Here is a 19101-nt window from a genome sequence, read left to right on the forward strand (position 1 = left end):
ATGCTCATCTTTGCCGAAGTTCTGTTTGTTCTGCTCTCCTTTGAGGACCAACTCCTGTCCTGTGGCACTAGTAGTTTCAGCCACTGAATCATCTTTGCTATGTGCTTTCATATAGAAATGGTCCTTTTAGCCTAAGGTTGAAGAGGCAGTAAATGTACTGTTTTCCCTATACCTTGCTGCACTGTGGTGCTCTCCCTCTAGGTTGTCAGCCTCCAGCTGCTGGAGCAAGATCTGGTGCCAGAGGTGAATATGGTTTGCAGCACGGAAGCCAATTCAGGGTAAGACGGGCTCTGTAAGCCCGAGCCTGTCTCCTCTTCCCCAAACAACTCCCTCTTGGGAGGGCTGAGGGGTGTCTAATGGAGGGCCCTTCTCAGGAAACTGGCTACTCCCTTGAGAGTTGTGCATGCCATCCCAGTTCTTTGGTACTGAGGAGTAACACTCAGATCTAGAAAGGAGGAAAGCTTCATCATCAAGGTTTGAATCCAAGAACATTTTGTTAAAAATAGCTTTTTAATTACTAAAATAGGCATTTGAGTGGCCTTGTCTTAATGTTCCAAACACCAGGCTCCTACATTAGACAATTAATTACTTAATGCTGTAATATAACATCAGCAGTGGATTTATATTTTATAGCAGTGCTATCATTTACATTTAACTAATATCAGGAATTAACATTACAAAGGGGATGTAAACGTGAGCTTGTGACTGAAAGCAAACTCTCTCAGGCTATTCCTGCACTGCAAGCGAGTGGTGTGAATCCCCTGCTCGCGTAAGCATACTCGTACTAGCTGTCATTGAGCTAGCCGGAGTACAAATTAGCAGTGTAGCCTCCATAACATGGGTAGCGACAACGGAGGCCCAGCTGAGCTATGCCAAGAACATACTCACTGGTTTTAGGCGTGTTTGTACTCTGCCCGTCTCTGCTATTTATACACTTGCTGGCTCAACGGGAACCAGCACGAGTATGTATACATGAGCAGGGGAATCACATCCCTAGCTCACAATATAGACATCGCCCTAAGCTCTACAGTCACTTCTGTTAGAATCAGTGTCCTTTATCCAGGCACTTTCTCCTCTCCAGCAATGATGCAGGTTGGGACCCTTCTCTTACACGGCTACTTTGTGCTTATTAATAAATAATCTCGTTGCACTAGGGTAAGTATGCAGACTTGAAGAAGCAGGTGAAGTCCCCAACTCACCTCTGGGATAATTCAGATGAAAATTTAGGATTCCATCCTGCAGATCTTGTGCAAGTTGAGAATTTTGTGCAAGGACTGCACAATTGGGCCCTTGATCAGCAACCGTTTACAAATTGTGCACTGAAAAATCAAGGCCCTGAGCATTCCAGACTTAATACAGCTTTAGTACAGAGAAAGCAGGTGCTCCTAACCGAGTCTGTAGTGCCTGAGCTTGATACTAAAAACACAGAAAACTTATTCTGAACTGTACTTGTGCTATTCTCCAGGCTACTTCCCTCCCCCAAACACAATCGGTCCTTTTCCCTAAGTTTTCCCAAGGCCTTGAACTTATGGAGAGGGGGGTAGGTCTTCTGTTGGCCTTGTGTCACTCCCTCCCCTGGCCTTCCAGCTCTACATGCAGTTGGTCTCATTTCTGCTCCCATGGTCAGATCTAGAACTAGCAGCAGGGGCTCAGATTAATGGGTGACTAAAATAGCTAGTTCTCAGCTGTCATCTAGCCATGCTATTCATCACTTCATCCAATCTTGTAGTCAGTGAAAATTCCAAGATAGAAAAAAAGTTTGCTGAAAGCAAGACTTATAGGCAGTAGATGACTGCAACTTCCCTAGTAATGTGTGCATAGCCAGCACTGCCATGACCTCTGGCAAATAATACAGAACAGTCATTTCTGCATGAGAATGTGGTGGTGAAGGCTTCTTATGTTCCCTGTACAACAGGCCAGTTTTGAGGTATTTTACACTAGAGAGACTGGCCTGTTTTACTGGGAAGTTGCTGGGGAATCTCTCAGGTCATTATGGGAGCTTTGCCTCACCTCAGGTGGAAGAGAAGGGGCAGGTAGTTTGGCATGAGAGGGAAAAGACTGCCCCCAACAGGCTATGCTGAAGAAGCAAGCTGGCAGTAAGCATCTGCAGGGATGGGCCATCTCATGAGAGCACTTTTTGCTTCCAAATGTAAACCTCGCTTTTGCTTCCACGTAGCCATTCAGGCTACGAGAGATTAAAATTGTTTCAAAAGTGACACACCATTGGACAACCAAGTACTGTCATTCCAGAGTGGCTGGGTTGAGGGAGGAAAGGAAATACCGAAGCTACAACCCCTTCCTTGAGTGCCCTGTTTCTACAGACCAACTGTATAAGATATTAAAAAAGACACATTCTCTACCCCCGTGCAGTGACTTGCCAGGAGTCTTGTACTAAGAGTATGGCTGTATAAAACAGATGTTGTAGGGACCAGCCACGCTCCCCTCCCCCTCAGTAGCTTAGGTTTGTGTGTTATGGGCCCAACCCAGCAACATTATTATAGTTCGTACTCTCATTGACTTAGGGGGGGAAATGAAGGATCTGTCTGGTTCTAATTTGAACAGGAACCAAGTTACCTCCACTCCCATTTTCCTCTCCCTTTCACCTCAAGTAAGTGAGAAACCATCTGTTCTTGTCTCACCATAGCTCCTTAACCAGCATTCTCTGGCCAGATATTTGATTTTTGGTTCTACCTTACTCAATACTGCTTAGCGTGAGACTGGTCAGAGGGGGAGAACAGACAGGGAGAGGCCCAGGCTTCCAGACCAAGACAGCCAACCTAACCCCTTCTTGCCTTCTGCTAAAACCCTCCTCCCTGCCCAAGAAACACTTGCTTTGGAACTGGCCAATCCTGAAAGGGTAAAAGCCCTCAGTATTGAGCAGTCTAAGGGCTAACACACTGGGGATTTCACTCTGCGTTGACTGCACGTGTTGATATCCTGTTTGAATATTTATATTTTTTAAAATTCTCAGGGCCAAATTTTAGTTGTACACGTAAAAATGATCAAGCATCATCCGCCAAAGGTCTGCAGTTTGCCAGGGCATGACAAGCACTCTGAGCTGCTGGTAACATGGGGCATCTACGCATCCATTCACTGAACCTGTGTCTGGGCTGCTTATAAGCACAATCAGCTTCTCTGGCTTTCAGGAGGCAGATTTTGGATCTTACGGCAATTAAGTTATTTAGAAACCATACTGTGGCTGCTCTCATTGCAGCTGGGAACTGCCTAGTCCTTGGGGAACTGATTCCATGGCTTCGATCCATGTTTTGTTGAAGGACTGACTCCTGCCGAGCTATGCAGTTGAAAATCTGAACTTGCCTTCTCTTCCTTCTGGAAAGGCTAATGTTCTGTAGGGGGTGCTGGCTCAGTGGGAGAGCCCCAGAGACTGCAGCAGGTGAAAGGTGGCACCCAAGGCCCAGCTTGTCTCTATGTTGTTCACTTTCTTTGTTAACTATGAAGAAACAAAAAGAAATCAGTCAATTGCAGCATTTCTCCCAGACTTAATACAGCTGCCACCATAGACAAAGAACATGATTACTTATGGCACCTGTAGAGACTAACAAACTTAGTAACCCACGAAAGCTTATGCTCAAATAAATTTGTTAGTCTCTAAGGTGCCACAAGTACTCCTGTTCTTTTTGCAGATACAGACTAACATGGTTGCTACTCTGAAACCTGTCATAGACAACGAGCAAGCTGATGGGTAGATGCATAGAATGGCAGCAACCTCAAAGAGCTTCACCCAGTACTCTGCAAAGGAAAAAACAATGGATATTACCTGGAGGCAATAACCTGAACTGCTAGTGTCCAAGAATATTGGTTATGGAATCAGATGGCTTTTAAAAGAACAAATACAGTCTCTCTCCTTTGAGTCCAGTTGCAACTTGGCATGGGGATGGGGGACTGCTTGGGCAGCATAGATTCCTGTTTTTTATTAGGTGTTGTACTCATCTGTAGCCCACTGTACAATCCAGACTAGTATCCTTTTCATTTCTTTAACTTTGTCTCCCTCTGCACTTCCCAATACCACTCCTCACTATCCTGCCTTCTCCATGCTAGCTCCTACTGGTGCCTGGCCTGACAATCATACTGAAGACAAGAAATTAAGAAACAAGTGATTTGGGAGAAAAGAGTAAATACACTGAGGAAGCAAAGTGAACAGTCGCATCCTGCTCTCCACTGTAGGAAATCCTCCCCAACCTCTGCCTACCTCCCCACAGACCTGCCTAAAATCCTCCCATAGCAACAAGTTGCTAAATGTTCTCCACCTGGGATCTAGCCAGCTACATGAGGGGGAAGAGCTAAGCAGAGATTGGCACTGTGAAGAATAAAGCCCACAGAACCTCCCTCCACAGACAGAACTTGGGCCACAGTGAAAAAAAATGGGATAAACACAGGAATTCTTATATTTTCTTAATTCCTGTTTCATAATTGGTAAGAACAATAGTGACCCCTGATCTGGATTTTTCTAAGGAGCTGGATTAACCTTCATAGCGCTTAGGTTCAAGCAATTATACACATGCAAACCACACATCATGAGGAGGGCTGCGGTCACATGTCCTAGATGGATGGAGGAACCAAGTGCTTCACAGGGGAGGGAAGATGGTGGGGAAGAGGTTGGGTGGGAGTTAGCAGCTGGTGAGAATGTAAACCTGCTGCTGCCAAATTTCTCTTCCGCTTCTGCTACTGTCCATGTCCAACACTATCTCACCCCAAGCCTTTAATTTCCTTCCATATCAAATCCAATCTTGTTTCAGTCAAGGCTCTGTGCACATCTCATCTCCTGCTTCTCTTTCACATCCATTCAGTGTGCACATCTACTTCCCTTCTCACCCTTTTTCCACAAATACCTCTGTGCCTTCTCCCATGCTGTTCCCTCTTCTTGGAACAGCTTCCTTGATCCTGTTCCCCATGCACCCTCCCCTCCTCCTCTTTCACATCCCTCTACAGCCACTTTTTCTTACATTTCTTCCACCTGAACCCTCCCTCCTACACCAACCTAAATAAAAATCCATGTCCACTACGAAACAAGCAGCCTCATCACTTACTTAGTTTAGAGGTAAATTTTATTCTTACTCGCTTATTGTCACCTCTCTCTCCAGCAAGACCTTTCTTCTCATCTGTACTGGAAAGGTTTGGGGGGGCAGCAATTATTCTTTGCACAGTGCCACACACACACACAGCCCTATGTACAAATGTCAGATAACAGCATCCATCGTGCAGCTGAGAAGTGGAAGGTAGGGAGTTGGGAAGAGTTTGAATGCACACGTGGGCAGGAGAGACGGAAGTAGCTGTTCAAAAATAAGAAAGTCAGCTTGGCCTGCATGTCCAGTTTAGATGGTGGAAGGAAGGTCAGGAGGGGCTCTGCAAATGGGCATTTGCTCTGGGAGTTTGTTAGGTGGTAGAAGAGGGCTGGGAAACTGCAAGGTGTATTGTGCTACTTAGGAGGGAAGAGCAGCTGCCAACAAGTGTCTCGGTGCAAATGACTAAGGACATGTAAAAGGCAGGCACAACCACAGGAACTTTAAGAGTCCAGAGCAGAGAAAAGCCAAGAGCCTTTGGCTCATATGTACATCAGATACATTCCCTTCCCTATGTGACTAGCAGCACGCAAGTTAATTCAAAAGTGGGAGAATTTCTCTAGTCTAATTTTATTTTCACCACTGGATGCTGTCGAGTCCTCAGAGCTTCCATGTTGGGGTTGCACACACAGCAGAGGAAAGTTTTTGTTCATATCTATTTACACTGAATACATCTTCTAAAACCAGGAAATTAGTCCTAAAATTTTAGGTTTTGAAAACTTCTTGTATTATTATTTTCAACAATCTAAATTTTGTGTCAAGTCTGAGTGGAGAAGATCACCAGGAAATGACAAACTTCTGGAAATTTCTATTGTTTAATTCTAGGTCACCATAACCAACAGGCCAGTGGCTCTATTCAATCCCTTGCCAAAGCAGTGAATCTATGAAATGCAGTCCGTCTCATCTCACCACGGTGTATGTAGAAGGAAGAGGTGAGAGTCCATGAGCCAGAATGTTAATGCATCTTCTTCACTCAAGATACAGGAAAGCCAGTATTAGGTCCTTGCAATGCTTCTCTCACCTGTAAGAGTGTGTTATCCCCAAATCCAAAGCCTTCTTTTAGTAAGGCAGTGATGTAACTGAGATCCATACAGAGGAAAGGGCTGGCGGAAGTGTACCTGTCCATGTTATTACACACTAGAGGGAAGAAACAGAGAGAAAGGGCTCAGAAGGGTATTCATTAGTAGAACACTTAACTAAACAGCACATATGATCAGAGCTCATGGCACAAGCCCTTTGCTTCCAAGAACAGGGAATCGGAGTCTGCACAGCTGTTCTTTAAAGCCAGGGATTAGCACATTAGTATTTTATGTTCAAGGTACTTCTGTTTCCTTTGGACACCATTATGAACACCTCTTAACACAGCAAGATCATTCACACAGCTCTAGTGAAGGCTGAGTCAGCTTTTGATGAACGTTAAAGCTAGAAGTGAGCTCTTAGGTTACCTACTCTTTCATCAAAGGACACACTATCCCAAATCCATCCTTGTCTAGTTGTCTAACTGGAATCCCCCCAATGACATGGATTCCACCATCTCCCTTGACAGCTCATTTCTTAACTCAATTTTTCCCTTGTGATTTTAGGTTGTTACTAAGCACTAGGCCACACTGAGGCCTCGAGATTGAGCCTTCCACCCTTTCCTTTTGGTTAATTCCTCACAGGTCCAAGAGCTGGGATAAAGTTACGCTGCATCTGTAATGGGCGCATTCACTTCTCTTAACTGTATGGATATTCAGACCACCAGCCAGGCCCACAGGTTATACGAACATTGCCAAGCAGACAACCACTGCTTGCTGTAGCAGAAAAAAACCACTGCTAACTCGGAGTTCAAATCCAAGGAACAGCCTTTTTTCAGCCTAGGTACAGAATGCCACACCCCAGTGATCAGCTAGGATGTAACAGGACAATATGTTGGCTGCATGTACACAAAGACAGACCACCGCTTAAGTCTTAGTACACTCTTTTTATACCCAAGGGGACTCCCTACTTTTATCAACACCCCTTTTGTGATTCATTATATAATAATTAATATTTATGACCAAATATGAAATTCCGCATTATACACTAGATTTCAGAACATGTTTATCTACTTATTAACAATAACAAACCTACTAATCTTATTATTTGACAGGGATTTTCCTTGTTTATGCTGCTCGTGTTTGGCAGGTCACAATGCCGTCTTCTTTGTCTTGCACCCAAATCAGGAACAGTCAGGGGCATTCCACAAAACTGAGCAGGATATTTAGTAAGCCAGAAAGGCTTTGTTTGCACTCCTTCCCAAAACGGTTATTCAAAGGTGTTATTGATCACACCAAACTAGGCCAACAATTATATTGCTTATATACTGCGAGCCAATGTATGTTCCATTAAACATACTTAGGCCCTTACCATCTTACATGCAGTAAGTTCACCGCATCTCCTTCACTTCCTTACATTGGCCTCTTTATACACGTCTCATTTCCACCTTATAAGCACCTTGGGGTTTTTATAAATCACCACAAAATTCATAAAAATTCTCTTTGGACTGAAACTTGGTCACAAGGTCAGAGCCCAGGACTTTCCTTTTTAAAAAAAACAAAATCATAATAAATGCTCAGGTTGTTTTTGATACAAGTTGTGAAGGTTTTCCACCCGTACGGATGGGTACAACTCAGAAACGACATATTCACAACTGAAGACTTGCCATCCCTCCCTCTATATTGTGGACTTGGATATTTTAGGGTTAAAAGGTCACAAGGTGGACAGAAAGGCTACTTAACCACACAGCTGTAGTTCAAGCTGAGTTCCTGTATGGATGTATGCTCTGGGTCCGTATGCAAGTTTGGAACCTTCTAACCAGCAGAGCCTGTTGGGGCTATAGCCTCCTCAAAATCACATACAAGCCCCAGTATATAAAAAGGGGCCATATGTGGCCCGTACTACCCCTTAAGTTCTTCTGCTAAATCAAGATTCTATGGCAATGACTAAGAAGACTGGGAAGCGTGAATCCCATACAGGCCATCATCTCACAGAGCTACTGTTCCGGGTAAATAACTGTTCTTCCTCCTCTCAAGCAAGAATTGACTGTGTGGTCCACCACTACAGGGAATTGAGATGTGGTCACAGCCTCACAGAAGTTAGCAAGGGAAGCGTTAATTAAATAAATATACTCTAGGATTGTTCTCATGGAGCATCAGATCTAAAAGCCAAATAAACAGAGTAATGGTGCACAGAGCACGGACCAGAACTCCAAGACACAGCTTTACATATCTCTGTGATGGCATACGTCAGAGACATGCAATCGAAATATTAGACCTATATTAATATGGTCTAAAATCCTGATGCAGTCACATCCTGAAGGTCATAACATGTTCGCATACACACTTTAATCTATTTAGATAAATCCAAGGGTCAAACAGCCTGCCCTCAAGTTTATCCCAACAGGGTACAAACAGTCTAGGAATTTTACATATGGAATTACTGTTTGATCCAATTCCCAACTGAAGTCAATGGAAGTCATTTAGTTGACTTCAGTGAGTGCTGGATCAGGTCCTTACTCGTGTCTCAAAGAGTCAAACTCTCTGAACATCTATGGTTACATTTTCAAAATGTCCCAAGTGACTTAGGAGCCTAAGACCATTTTCAAAATCACCTAAGTCACTCAGGAGCTTAAGTTTAATTGAAAATAAAAGGACCTAGGCTCCTAATTCACTTGGGTGTTTTGAAAATTTTACCCCAAACCATGTAATTTAGCCTCTCGGTCACAAATGTGATTTGGGGAGGATTATGGATAATTAATAGATGGATTAAAGTGGCAGTCAGAGCCCATTTTAGTTAAAAATTCTGTGTGGGGCACAGAAACAACTTATTCTTACGGAACAGCATATATGGGGGTGATCAGCCAGGAGGTCTTGGATCTCACTCTTTGAGCTAATGTGCTATAAGGAACACCATATTCAATGATGGATAGAGCAATGAACAACGTGACAACTCAAACTGCACTGCCATTAGCTTTGTAAACACCAAGTTCAAGTCTCAAGATGGTGTTTCATAAACATGAAAAACACATGAATCAGGCCCTTCAAATATTTTTTCACATTAGGATTAGATGATTGACTCATGGGGAAGGTGAAAAGAAGAAGTGGCTTCCAGGTAAACTTTAACAGAATTCAAAGAGAGTCCAGGTTTTTTGAGATATAATGAATTCAAAAGCGATGGGCTGCTGTACTAACAAGGGTCATCACTCTGCTAAGTTCAGACATGAAGTCCAGAAGTCCTTCTCGATTTTAGTACAGTAGATCCACTTCCTGCCACAATGATCCTTATGAAATGAAACAGGCTCCCTGAACTGTAAGGCCAGTATGCTTTCCATCTTCAAATTCCTCTATTACAAGAAATGAGTAACTAATAAAGGATACATGACAGAGCAGCAAGGGATAGATGGAGAGAGCAATTGGGCATAGCTGATTTGTATTTCTTTTTTAAATCAGTCCCATGTTCTGTACTATGTATAATTATTGCACATATTGCCATTGTCTCCCTTTCCCATACTTCTCATGTTTCACAATATTTACCTTCTTTAGCTTTCCTTTCAAAATCTCTCACTTCTAGAACACCTCCCTTTTCATACTCTGAAAAGACAGACATAAGAAAGCACCATCACATGTCTGAGAAATTTTTTTTTTTTTTTTTTAAACAAAAGCTTAGATTCTGGAGCATAACTCTGAGGCAAAGGATAGATTCTGCAGCACAGAATACACAGAGCTGCAGAGAGTAGAACACAAGAAAGTGAAAGTCGTTATCTACTGAATGGTGTATGCAGTGCAGTTGTAGATGTATCAGTCTCAGGATATTAGAGAGACAAGGTGCATGAGGCAATATCTTTTAGTGGATCAACTTCTGTTGGAGACAGAGAAGCTTTCAGGCTACACAGAGCTGCTCTTCAGGTCTTGGAAAGGTACTCCAAGACAAACTGTGTTGGGGGATTCAGCTCCATGTTTGTTCCCTGGGTGTGTTTCTTCCTATCCTCCATCAAAGCCACCTGCCATCTTCCCCACAGCCTGTTCTTCCCACCCTCACGCCAAGTAACCTCATTGCCCTCTCCTAGTTAATGAACATGCACATCCTCACACAAGAGCTTTCTATCACAAGCTGATTTACCTATCAGGTCGGTGTCAACAGCTCGATCATAATAATAGGAGAAGGCATAGAAGGAGCGTCTGCGAATCTCATCTGGCTGGTGCAATTTCCCTTGTACGACCTTCACCACTTCTGAATAGCAAGGCTCAAATCCTGTTTCCCCTACCAGGGCAAACATACACAAAAATGAACCCACAGAGACATATCAGGAGATAGAGGAACCAGTGACAATTTGATGGGAAAGCAAAAGAGAAAGCAGAGTCCAAAGGAAAAATAAGAAAGGGAGAGAAATTCAGCAAAGGGTGAGAGGGAAGAAGAGTGTGTGAAAGGGAGAAGTTTAGACATCCAAACCCAAGAGAAAGTTCTCTTCCATAATATTTCAGGAACCCTCCTCCTTAGTACACTAAATATATACTTAGAGTTTCAGAAAGCCTTTGACAAGGTCCTTCACCAAAGGCTCTTAAGTAAAATAAGCTGTATTGGGATAAGAGGGAAGGTTCTCTCATGGATCAGGAAACGGTTAAACGATAGGAAACAGGGTAGGAATAAACGGTCAGTTTTCAGGAGAGAGAGAGAGCAAGAGAGAGAGAAATAGTGCTGTCCCCCAGGGGTCTGTACTGCGACCATATAAAAGATCTGGGAAAAGGGATAAACAATGAGGTGGCAAAATTTGCAGACAATACAAAATTACTCAAGAAAGTTAAGTCCAAAGCAGACTGTGAAGAGTTACAAATGGGTCTCACAAAACTGTGAACTGGGCAACAATGCGGCAGATGAAATTCAGTGTTGATAAATGCAAAGTAATGCACACTGGAAAAAATAATCCCAACTATACATACAAAATGATGGGCTCTAAATTAGCTGTTACCACTCAAGAGAGAGCGTGGAGTCATTGTAGATACTCCTTTGAAAACATCTGTTCAATGTGCAGCGACATTAAAAACGGAGAGATAACAAGACAGAAAATGTCATAATGCTTCTATATAAATCCATGATCGCCCACATCTTCAGTACTGCGTGCAGATCTTGTTGCCCCATCTCAAAACAGATATACTGGAATTGGAAAAGGTATAGAGAAGGGTGGCAAAAATGATTAAGGGCATGGAACAGCTTCCATATGAGGAGAAATTAAAAAGACTGGAACTGTTCTTCTTAGAAAAGAGATGACGAAGGGGCAGGGGATATGATAGAGGTCTACAGAATCTTGACTGCTGTGGAGAAAATGAATAGGAAAGTGTTATTTACTCCTTCACATAACACATGAACTAGGGGTCACCAAATGAAATTAATAGGCAGCAGGTTTAAAACAAACAAAAGGAAGTATTTCTTCACACAATGCAGAGTCAACCTGTGGAACTCTTTGCAAGGGGATGTGAGGCCAAAACTATAACAGGGTTCAAAAAAGAACTAGATAAGTTCATGGAGGATAGGTCCATCAGTGGCTATTAGCCAGGATGGGAAGGGATGCAACACCATGCCCTGAGTGATCTTAGCTGTTTGCCAGAAGCTGGGAATGAGCAACAGGATGGATGGATCACTTGATGATTGCCTGTTCTGTTCATTCTCTCTGAAGCACCTGCCACTGGCCACTACTGGAAGACAGGATACTGAGCTATATGGACCATTGGTCTGGCCCAGTATGACGATTCTTATGTTCTTTCTCTACTCCAGCATCATACTTGGACTCAGCCAGGACCCAGGCCCAACTATGTCACTTGGTACTATTTACATCATACGTGTTTTTGCAGAACTGCATATGAATTCTTCAGAGAATAGGCTGCACAGTGCACATACAGGGCTCCCCCAGTGCAGGCAGAGCTCTCATTGTGATCCACTATAATCCTCAGATCCTTTTTATGCAGGACCCTGCCTAACCAGGTATTCCCCATTTTGTAACTGTGCATTTGATTTTTCTTTCCTAAGTTTGTACTTTGCACTTGTCTTTGAATTTCATCTTGTTGATTTCAGACCAATTCTCCAATGTCCTTTTGAATTATAATCCTGTCCTCCAAAGTGCATGCAACCCCTCCCAGTTTGGTGTCACCCTCAAATTTTATAAGCAGACTCTCCACTCTGTTATCCAAGTCACTAATGAAAATACTGAATAGTATCCAACCCAGAACAGAACCATGCGGGACCCCATTAGATACATCCTCCCAGCTTGATGATCCATCAGTAATGATTTTGACAACATATTTTCAAGCAGTCATGCACCTACTTAATAGTACTTTCATCTAGACCACATTGCCCTAGTTTGCGTATGATCATCTCACGTGTGATGGTGTAAAAAGCTTTACATATAAATCACATCTGCTATGTCCCCCTTATGCATTGGGCCAGTTACCCTGTCAAAGAAGAATATGAGATTGATTTGGCACAATTGGTTCTTGACAAATCCATGTTGGCTATTACTTATCACTCTATTATCCTCTAGGTGCTTATAAATTATTTAATCATTTCTTCCTAGTATCTTTCCAGGTATTGATGTTAGGGTGACAGGTCTATAATTCCCCAGGTTCTTTTTGTTCCATTTTCAAAGATAGGTACAATGTTTGCCCTTCTCCAGCCTTCTGAGACCTCACCTATCCCATGAGCTCTCAAAATTAATCACTAATTTTACCTCAGTGGGATGAGCAGATCCAAAACTGCCTACCAGAGATCTACAAAATTTTGCAGTGAGAAATGGCAATTTCTACAGGGCCAGCTGCCCTGAGCCTGATCACTTCAGATTTTTCCTGTGCTGTATCAATTTCCATGTCAAGGGACCTGTGACTGGCTCTGTGACCATATCCCTGAGCACTGACCAACATCCTCAGAAAGAACAGCGTCACAGAAAGGGTGTTGACCAAGAACACCCTCTTCCTAGGGTCTGAGGCTTATCCCACAAAAGGAAGGTACCCAAATTACCTTCTGCTAGAAACAAAACCTCCTTAATATACCTTCTTTGTTGCCACCATATTGATATCTCAGTCCCCCAAAGTGCCACTCTGCCTCCAGTTGCTTCGGTAAACAAGAACTTCGGAACATTTGTCCATCCACCACTGCAAGGAAGCCAGAGGAAAGTCAGAAAGGGCTGCGACCTCCCAAAGCTGCTCCCCCACCCCCCAACCAATCAAAACTCCAGAGGAAGGAGAGAAAAACCCAAAGTGCCTTATAGTTTGTCCATGGGGAAATTAAGATTTGGTTAAAAAGTTAAATGCTGCATAAACTAATTCTGAATTGGATAGTCTGAACTCTGGAATACACTCCCTCCTTGGTCCTGCAAGCTGCAGCAGAACTTGGCTTCTCACCTGTTAGTGGGAAATAAATATTATTCTTATTTTCTGGGCAGATCACTGCCAGGGAAATGGAGAAAAGTGTAAGATACAGGATGGGAGACACGGGAAAGGGGCAGCTGGCACAAGATTAATTTCACTCACCTCTTTAAGTATCTAACATGGCTATTTCAACTGACTGTACCTTTCATTTCCAGGGCTCCAAGTGTTGCTAGTCTGGCAGCTTTCAGTCCAAAGCCCAAATAGCTGCAAAAAACCCCAAAACAAAATATTGCAGTTTTGCCCTGGGTCATCTGACATGCCTCACACGTAGCCAGACCTAGGTCTATGGCATGCACAAACCAGATTCCCTTTCTGTGCCTCCTACCCTATCCCCCGCTACATCTTAGATGGAATTCTCCTGGCAGAGGGAAACTAAGTGCCAATGGACTAATGCAAAAACAAGGTGTTACAAAGCACATACATGGGGTGCAAATCTAAAACTAGGCAGGAAGCGGGTAGAGAAGAATAGGAAGCTTTTGGGCAACTCAAAAAATCTGGTGTGAATTTCTGAGATTTAAAATAAAAAGCATCAGAAATAAGACAGGGATTTGCTGCATCAGAAGAACGGAGTAAAAAGGAGCATTAACACATGTATATCTCTACAAATGCAGTGAAAACAGGAAATAAGCAAGATGACCCAAAAGTTATACACAGTGATGGAGATGATGTTCTAACAGAAATTGGGCAACATTATCTATGATGCCCACAAGATATGACGTGATGAGCAAGAGGGCAGTGGAGAAATACTTTGGGTAAAGATACAAGGAATGTAAAACAATAGGAAAAATGACCACAGGCAACTGATACAGGCCAGAAAGAAAGAAAGAGACTCCAGCACCAATTCTTGGGGCACTTGACACCACAGAACTCATTACATCTGCTAAGACGACTAACCAAGTTTCTAATTGTGATAATGGCCTCTTGTGCACTAGGACTGGACTGAAATCACTAACTATTCACACTTGGCTGAGTTTTAAAATTAACTGATTGGGCATCACCTTTGACAGCTCAATAAGCACCCCTGCTCAATGGCAAAAGTGGGTGAAAAAAGCAAACAAACTGCTTGGATACACAAGGTGTAGGTTAGACAATAACTCTTAAAATAATCGAATGTTGTTATATCATTCAGTGGTATGCCCTGACCTGGGCTCAGTTGATGTATCCTATCTCAGAAAGGAAATAATTTCAGAAGTGGGTGACAAAAGTGCTAAGAGGCCTGGGCACACTTCTATGCAAAGGCGAGATCGAGAAGACTGGGCTGTTTAACTTTGAGAGGAGAGGAATAAGAGATGGACATGATACTGTGTAGCGAGGGGCCTTGGATCCCAGCTGAGACTGTAAGGGACTTGGGGGGAAGAAAGCACCATTCACCTCCAGGTGGGCAGAGACGGATCAGCCACGCCTGCCCCACCAGAAGCAGAAGAGCAGGACAGGAAGCTTAAAAGGTGGGCCCTGCAGCTCAGTTGGAGGGGAGTTGGCGAAGGAGATAGATGTGTCCTGCCCACTGCTGAGCCTCATGCTTGAGGACGACACCTGCAATGCCAAGGACCCAGAAGGACTGCTGGGTCGGCCAACTGATGGGAGGACAGAGAAGCTGCTTGGACTGCTGCTGGCTGTATAACCCCAGGAAGATGGAGGACCCCATGAGACAGAACTACACTACAATGGGGTCATAGGAAGTAGCCCAGTGACACCAGACAATAGTCTGGTTGTATGGCCAGAATACTGGTCAGCGTGTTTAAGTGGGATCCCTGCTGACCCAGTGGCACACACCTCCACTACTGTCAGGGCCCAGGGCTGGGACCTGATAGAGAAAGGTGGGCCCGGTCCCGCTACCCCTTGTGGCTGCCCCACCCCTGGGGGGGGCACTTACCCACCTTAGGTAAAGAGGCTTGTGTTTGTCTGCCTGAGCCAGGAGGCCAGGCGAAAGACTGCCTATTGCTCTGCCCTACACCGAGGGCCAGACCCTCTTTAAAACTGCTTGTTGCTCTGCCTTGCCTAAGGGCCAGAGCCTTATAGACTGCTTACTGCTCAGCCCTGCCCAGAGGCTCACAGACTACTGGGGTCAGGCCCTGAAAGCACCAGTTCCCCCTTAAGCTTTGTTGGAGAGCAACGTGGTAGCGAGGGGGCCTGGCCCCCTTGCCGAGACTGATGGGGAGGGACGATCATGGACCCTTACATACCAATACGCAAAATGTATAGCCTAAAGATGGTAAGTGCGGTGCTCCTATTTACTCTCATAACAGAACAAGAGAATGAAACTGATCAAAGGACATTATTTTTACCCAATGAGCTTCTCAGTGACTAATAAGCCAAGTCTTTCTGGAACTGGAGGCTTGGGATGCGAGAGGTCCTGTATCCCATTTCCAGTCCTTTGACCAGGTTATGTCTTGATAGCTGAATTACATTGTCCCCATTTCCAAAGAGGCCCAAAGGTTTGATTTAACCTCTCCATGTACCAGAGCTTCTCCTCTCTCAAAATGATTACCCGTAAAACTTGTTGGAGGTACAAACTGTGATTTCCCCTTTCATTGATATTCATGTTGGTTCTGCATCCTTCCAGGCTCAATTAATGTTACAGTTTTCAAGCAGATAATCTAGTCGGAAGATCAGGGCTCAACAACTCACTATGAGACAATATGGCACATCCTAGGCTGGATCTCAGGCTGTGAAAGGACTGATTTTCCAGTGGAAATGGCAGCTTCTTGCTTCTCACCTGTGCGTGTAGAGCTTGTAAGTGCTATTGAACATTTCAAATGAGGTGACAAAATCCACGGGGGTTTGCTCCAAGGTTTCCTAAAAATTAAGTAAACAGTTTATCTTTCAGTCTCTCTTACTCAATCAAAAACCCGAAAAATTAAAAACCCCACAAAACCTAGTGATAATATCATTGCTAATTTTCACATAGGCATCGAGATAATTTACTGTACTCATCCAATGTGGCTACATGGAGCTGTTCATCCTCCATAACAAATAACTTATACTTTTGGTATTGTGGTAGCACTCATAATGCTTCACCTGTTCAGCCCTCAAAATTAGTATAGCCGATGCAGCCTTAATTCTGCCCCTTGTGTGTGCACATTATTATTTGTAAGAGTCATTAATTATATTACCCAAACAAAATCTAAATTAAAAGAACATTATCAAGGTTGCAAAGTCAAGCACTCAAAAACTAAATGAGGCATGGGTTCTCTTGAAAAAATAATGTGATCATAAAATTAAATTAAAGATGCACAAGGAGTCTAAATTTTGGCTTTTTTTTTAGCACTTAACTTTGCAACCTTAATAATCTTTTTTCAATGTTGTTTTTGTGTGTGTGATTTCTTTGCTCTTAAAAAAACCAACAGGGGAAAAAACAAACTCCAAAACCCAGTAATTGCATCATGTACCATCATAGTGACACCTCCATGAGTCATCAGCAGGCTTGGAACCTGCAGATTCACCACACAGACCCTCTGCCATTTCAGCTAATAGCATAAATAATGGCAATTGTCGTCCTTGGTCCCTAGAGGAGGACGAGACGCACACTTTGCCAGTGAGTTTCACAGGTATTTGTTGACTGTACAGACATGGTCAAACTCAGGGATCTTGGACCATTGCAGGCTTTGAAGGAGAGTGTGATCTATAGGCACAGACTCTTCTGCACATTCTCCCCATGTGTGATCCCACCTCCCCCAACCTGTCCCTGTCCCAGTCCCAGTGCTTTCTCTTCACTCCTTGAACAAAGAGGATAGATTATTAGGGAAGATACACTAACAGGCTGGAAGAGAAGCACTTACAGTCCAGTATTAAAACCACTCAGAATTCCTTATAACATGCAAGAAAAATCCCTGGGAACCTTTTCCTTTTGTAACATACGAAGTCTAACCCATGTTAGCGAGGCCTTTCCAGCCTGGGCCTAGACAACACAAGCTGCTTTTCTTTGGTTTATACCCATTTTTCTTTTCTCCTTAAACAGGAGCTTTTGTTTACAAGCACCTGTCATTTGAATTCATTGTCAATATTAAAGGGAACAAAAGCAGACTGAGCTTCACAGATGACATGCAGGTGCCTGTGCTGAAAAAGTGAGTCCTCAGAGCATGTGGGTGCCTGGACACCATTACTCATGATTATGGCAACTCTAGCACACATGCTTGTGTCTACTCCTCACCTCAGACCGTGGCAGGAACGTGATCTGGGTTGAGGCTCCTCCCAGGTCCAGAGTCCCAACTGTCATCTGGTTCTGGCCATACAACTGCCCTGCAGACAATATCATGCTCAGAATAGCCACTCTTAACTCAGAGACTGCCATAAGTCCTTACAGCCATCAATACATCACAGACTCATATGGGGGCTGATTTGGCCTGAAGGGTCCACAGCCAGATGAAGATTAGCTTCACATAATGTGAAGCTAGTCTCCGTAACATGCTGGGGTGGTGTCAGGCAGAAAGGATGACCCCCTTCTCCCAACTCATTACCATGGGGCTGGCAGACACAGGGCAGGGACAAGAGAACTTCCCTCCTGATTTCAACTTCATTTCCGTAGAGAGGAAAGGGAGGAAATCCCTACACAGCCAAAAATTGTATGTGGGTAAAATCCTCTCCCCCATCTCTAGCAGACTCTAGGAGAGAAAGCATAAATTCCCCCCAGTCTGTAGCTGATGCTTGGCAAAGTACAGAGGGTAAATACTGTGGTTTGAGCATTGGCCTATTAAACCCAGGGTTGTGAGTTCAATCCTTAAGGGAGCCACGTAGGGATCTGGGGCAAAAACAGTACTTGGTCCTGCTAGCAAAGGCAGGGGGCTGGACTCAATAACCTTTCGGGGTCCCTTCCAGTTCTACGAGATAGGTATATCTCCAAATTCTGATAACTGATTTGGCCATTACCATTTTCCCTCAGCCAGGGCAGAGGCTCTTTCTTCTAGTTTCTCTTGTTTTCTTCCCCCATTCTGCTGCCACAGTGGAGAGGAGAGGGAGGGTAAGCCAGGCAAGGCAGGGGGGCACAGACAGGGTAGCCAACTCCAAACTCCTTCCCTTCTATGGGAGGGACCCAGTTCAGGCCTAACAGTGAGTCAAGCAGTTAATTACCTGTCAGAAAGTTCACAGTGATCCAGGCTAAAACTCCTGCAAGAAGAAAAAAAGAAAAGAAAAGAGGAACTGAAACTGCTTCTACTTCCTGCGCCCTCACACAGCCTCATACAATCTGTGTTTTTCCGACAAACAAATAAGACAAGTTCCCTGCCCCAAACATCTCACAATCTAACTTACACTTATAACAAAATGACATGGTATGTAAAATTGAAAGGAGTGGGAAGAGGGCTTTTTGGCATCTGTGCATCCAGAGCAGAGCCAAGACTTGGGCTCTGTATCACATCAATACACAAACGGTCACTGAGATAAGGTAGCATGTGTAAATTTGCCTTCAGTGTTACCTGACTTTTGAGCATTTAAATGCCTAACCTTAAAACTGCATACACATTCTTTGTATTTTAATTTTTTTTGTATATACACAGTTTGATGTGAAAAACATGGATCTGCTTAGTGAGACCCAGTAAAATATGAACAATTCCTCTCCTGGTCTAGCCACTGAGCTTGGTATTGTCATT

The 19101-nt window shown here is 43.7% G+C and overlaps 1 protein-coding gene across 1 annotated transcript; it reads right to left on the reverse strand.

Annotated features, from left to right (window-relative positions):
- Positions 1-5: 5 nt before the first annotated feature.
- On the reverse strand, positions 6-18618 carry ENTPD5 (ectonucleoside triphosphate diphosphohydrolase 5 (inactive)). The gene is made up of 10 exons (XM_050955749.1): positions 18584-18618; positions 17667-17755; positions 16233-16312; positions 13659-13720; positions 13139-13240; positions 10221-10361; positions 9635-9691; positions 6103-6218; positions 3319-3451; positions 6-445 (listed from the first exon to the last, which is right to left on the reverse strand). Exons 2-9 carry the CDS (start codon positions 17730-17732, stop codon positions 3365-3367), a joined length of 711 nt encoding a protein of 236 aa, XP_050811706.1. The 5' UTR covers positions 17733-17755; positions 18584-18618; the 3' UTR covers positions 6-445; positions 3319-3364.
- Positions 18619-19101: the final 483 nt, after the last annotated feature.

This window comes from Gopherus flavomarginatus, chromosome 5 (genome assembly GCF_025201925.1).
Source record: "Gopherus flavomarginatus isolate rGopFla2 chromosome 5, rGopFla2.mat.asm, whole genome shotgun sequence".
NCBI classification, from domain to species: Eukaryota; Metazoa; Chordata; order Testudines; family Testudinidae; genus Gopherus; species Gopherus flavomarginatus.

Excerpts from the sequence above, each read along its gene's own strand:
- ENTPD5 (XM_050955749.1), bottom strand. The coding sequence starts at position 17,732 with ATGACAGTTGGGACTCTGGACCTGGGAGGAGCCTCAACCCAGATCACG. Across the intron at positions 10,362-13,138 it reads ATATGGTGGCAACAAAGAAG|GGGAAACAGGATTTGAGCCT; the intron begins GTATATTAAGGA and ends TTGCCCTGGTAG. Across the intron at positions 6,219-9,634 it reads TGAAAGGAAAGCTAAAGAAG|TGTGTAATAACATGGACAGG; the intron begins GTAAATATTGTG and ends TCTTCCCTCTAG.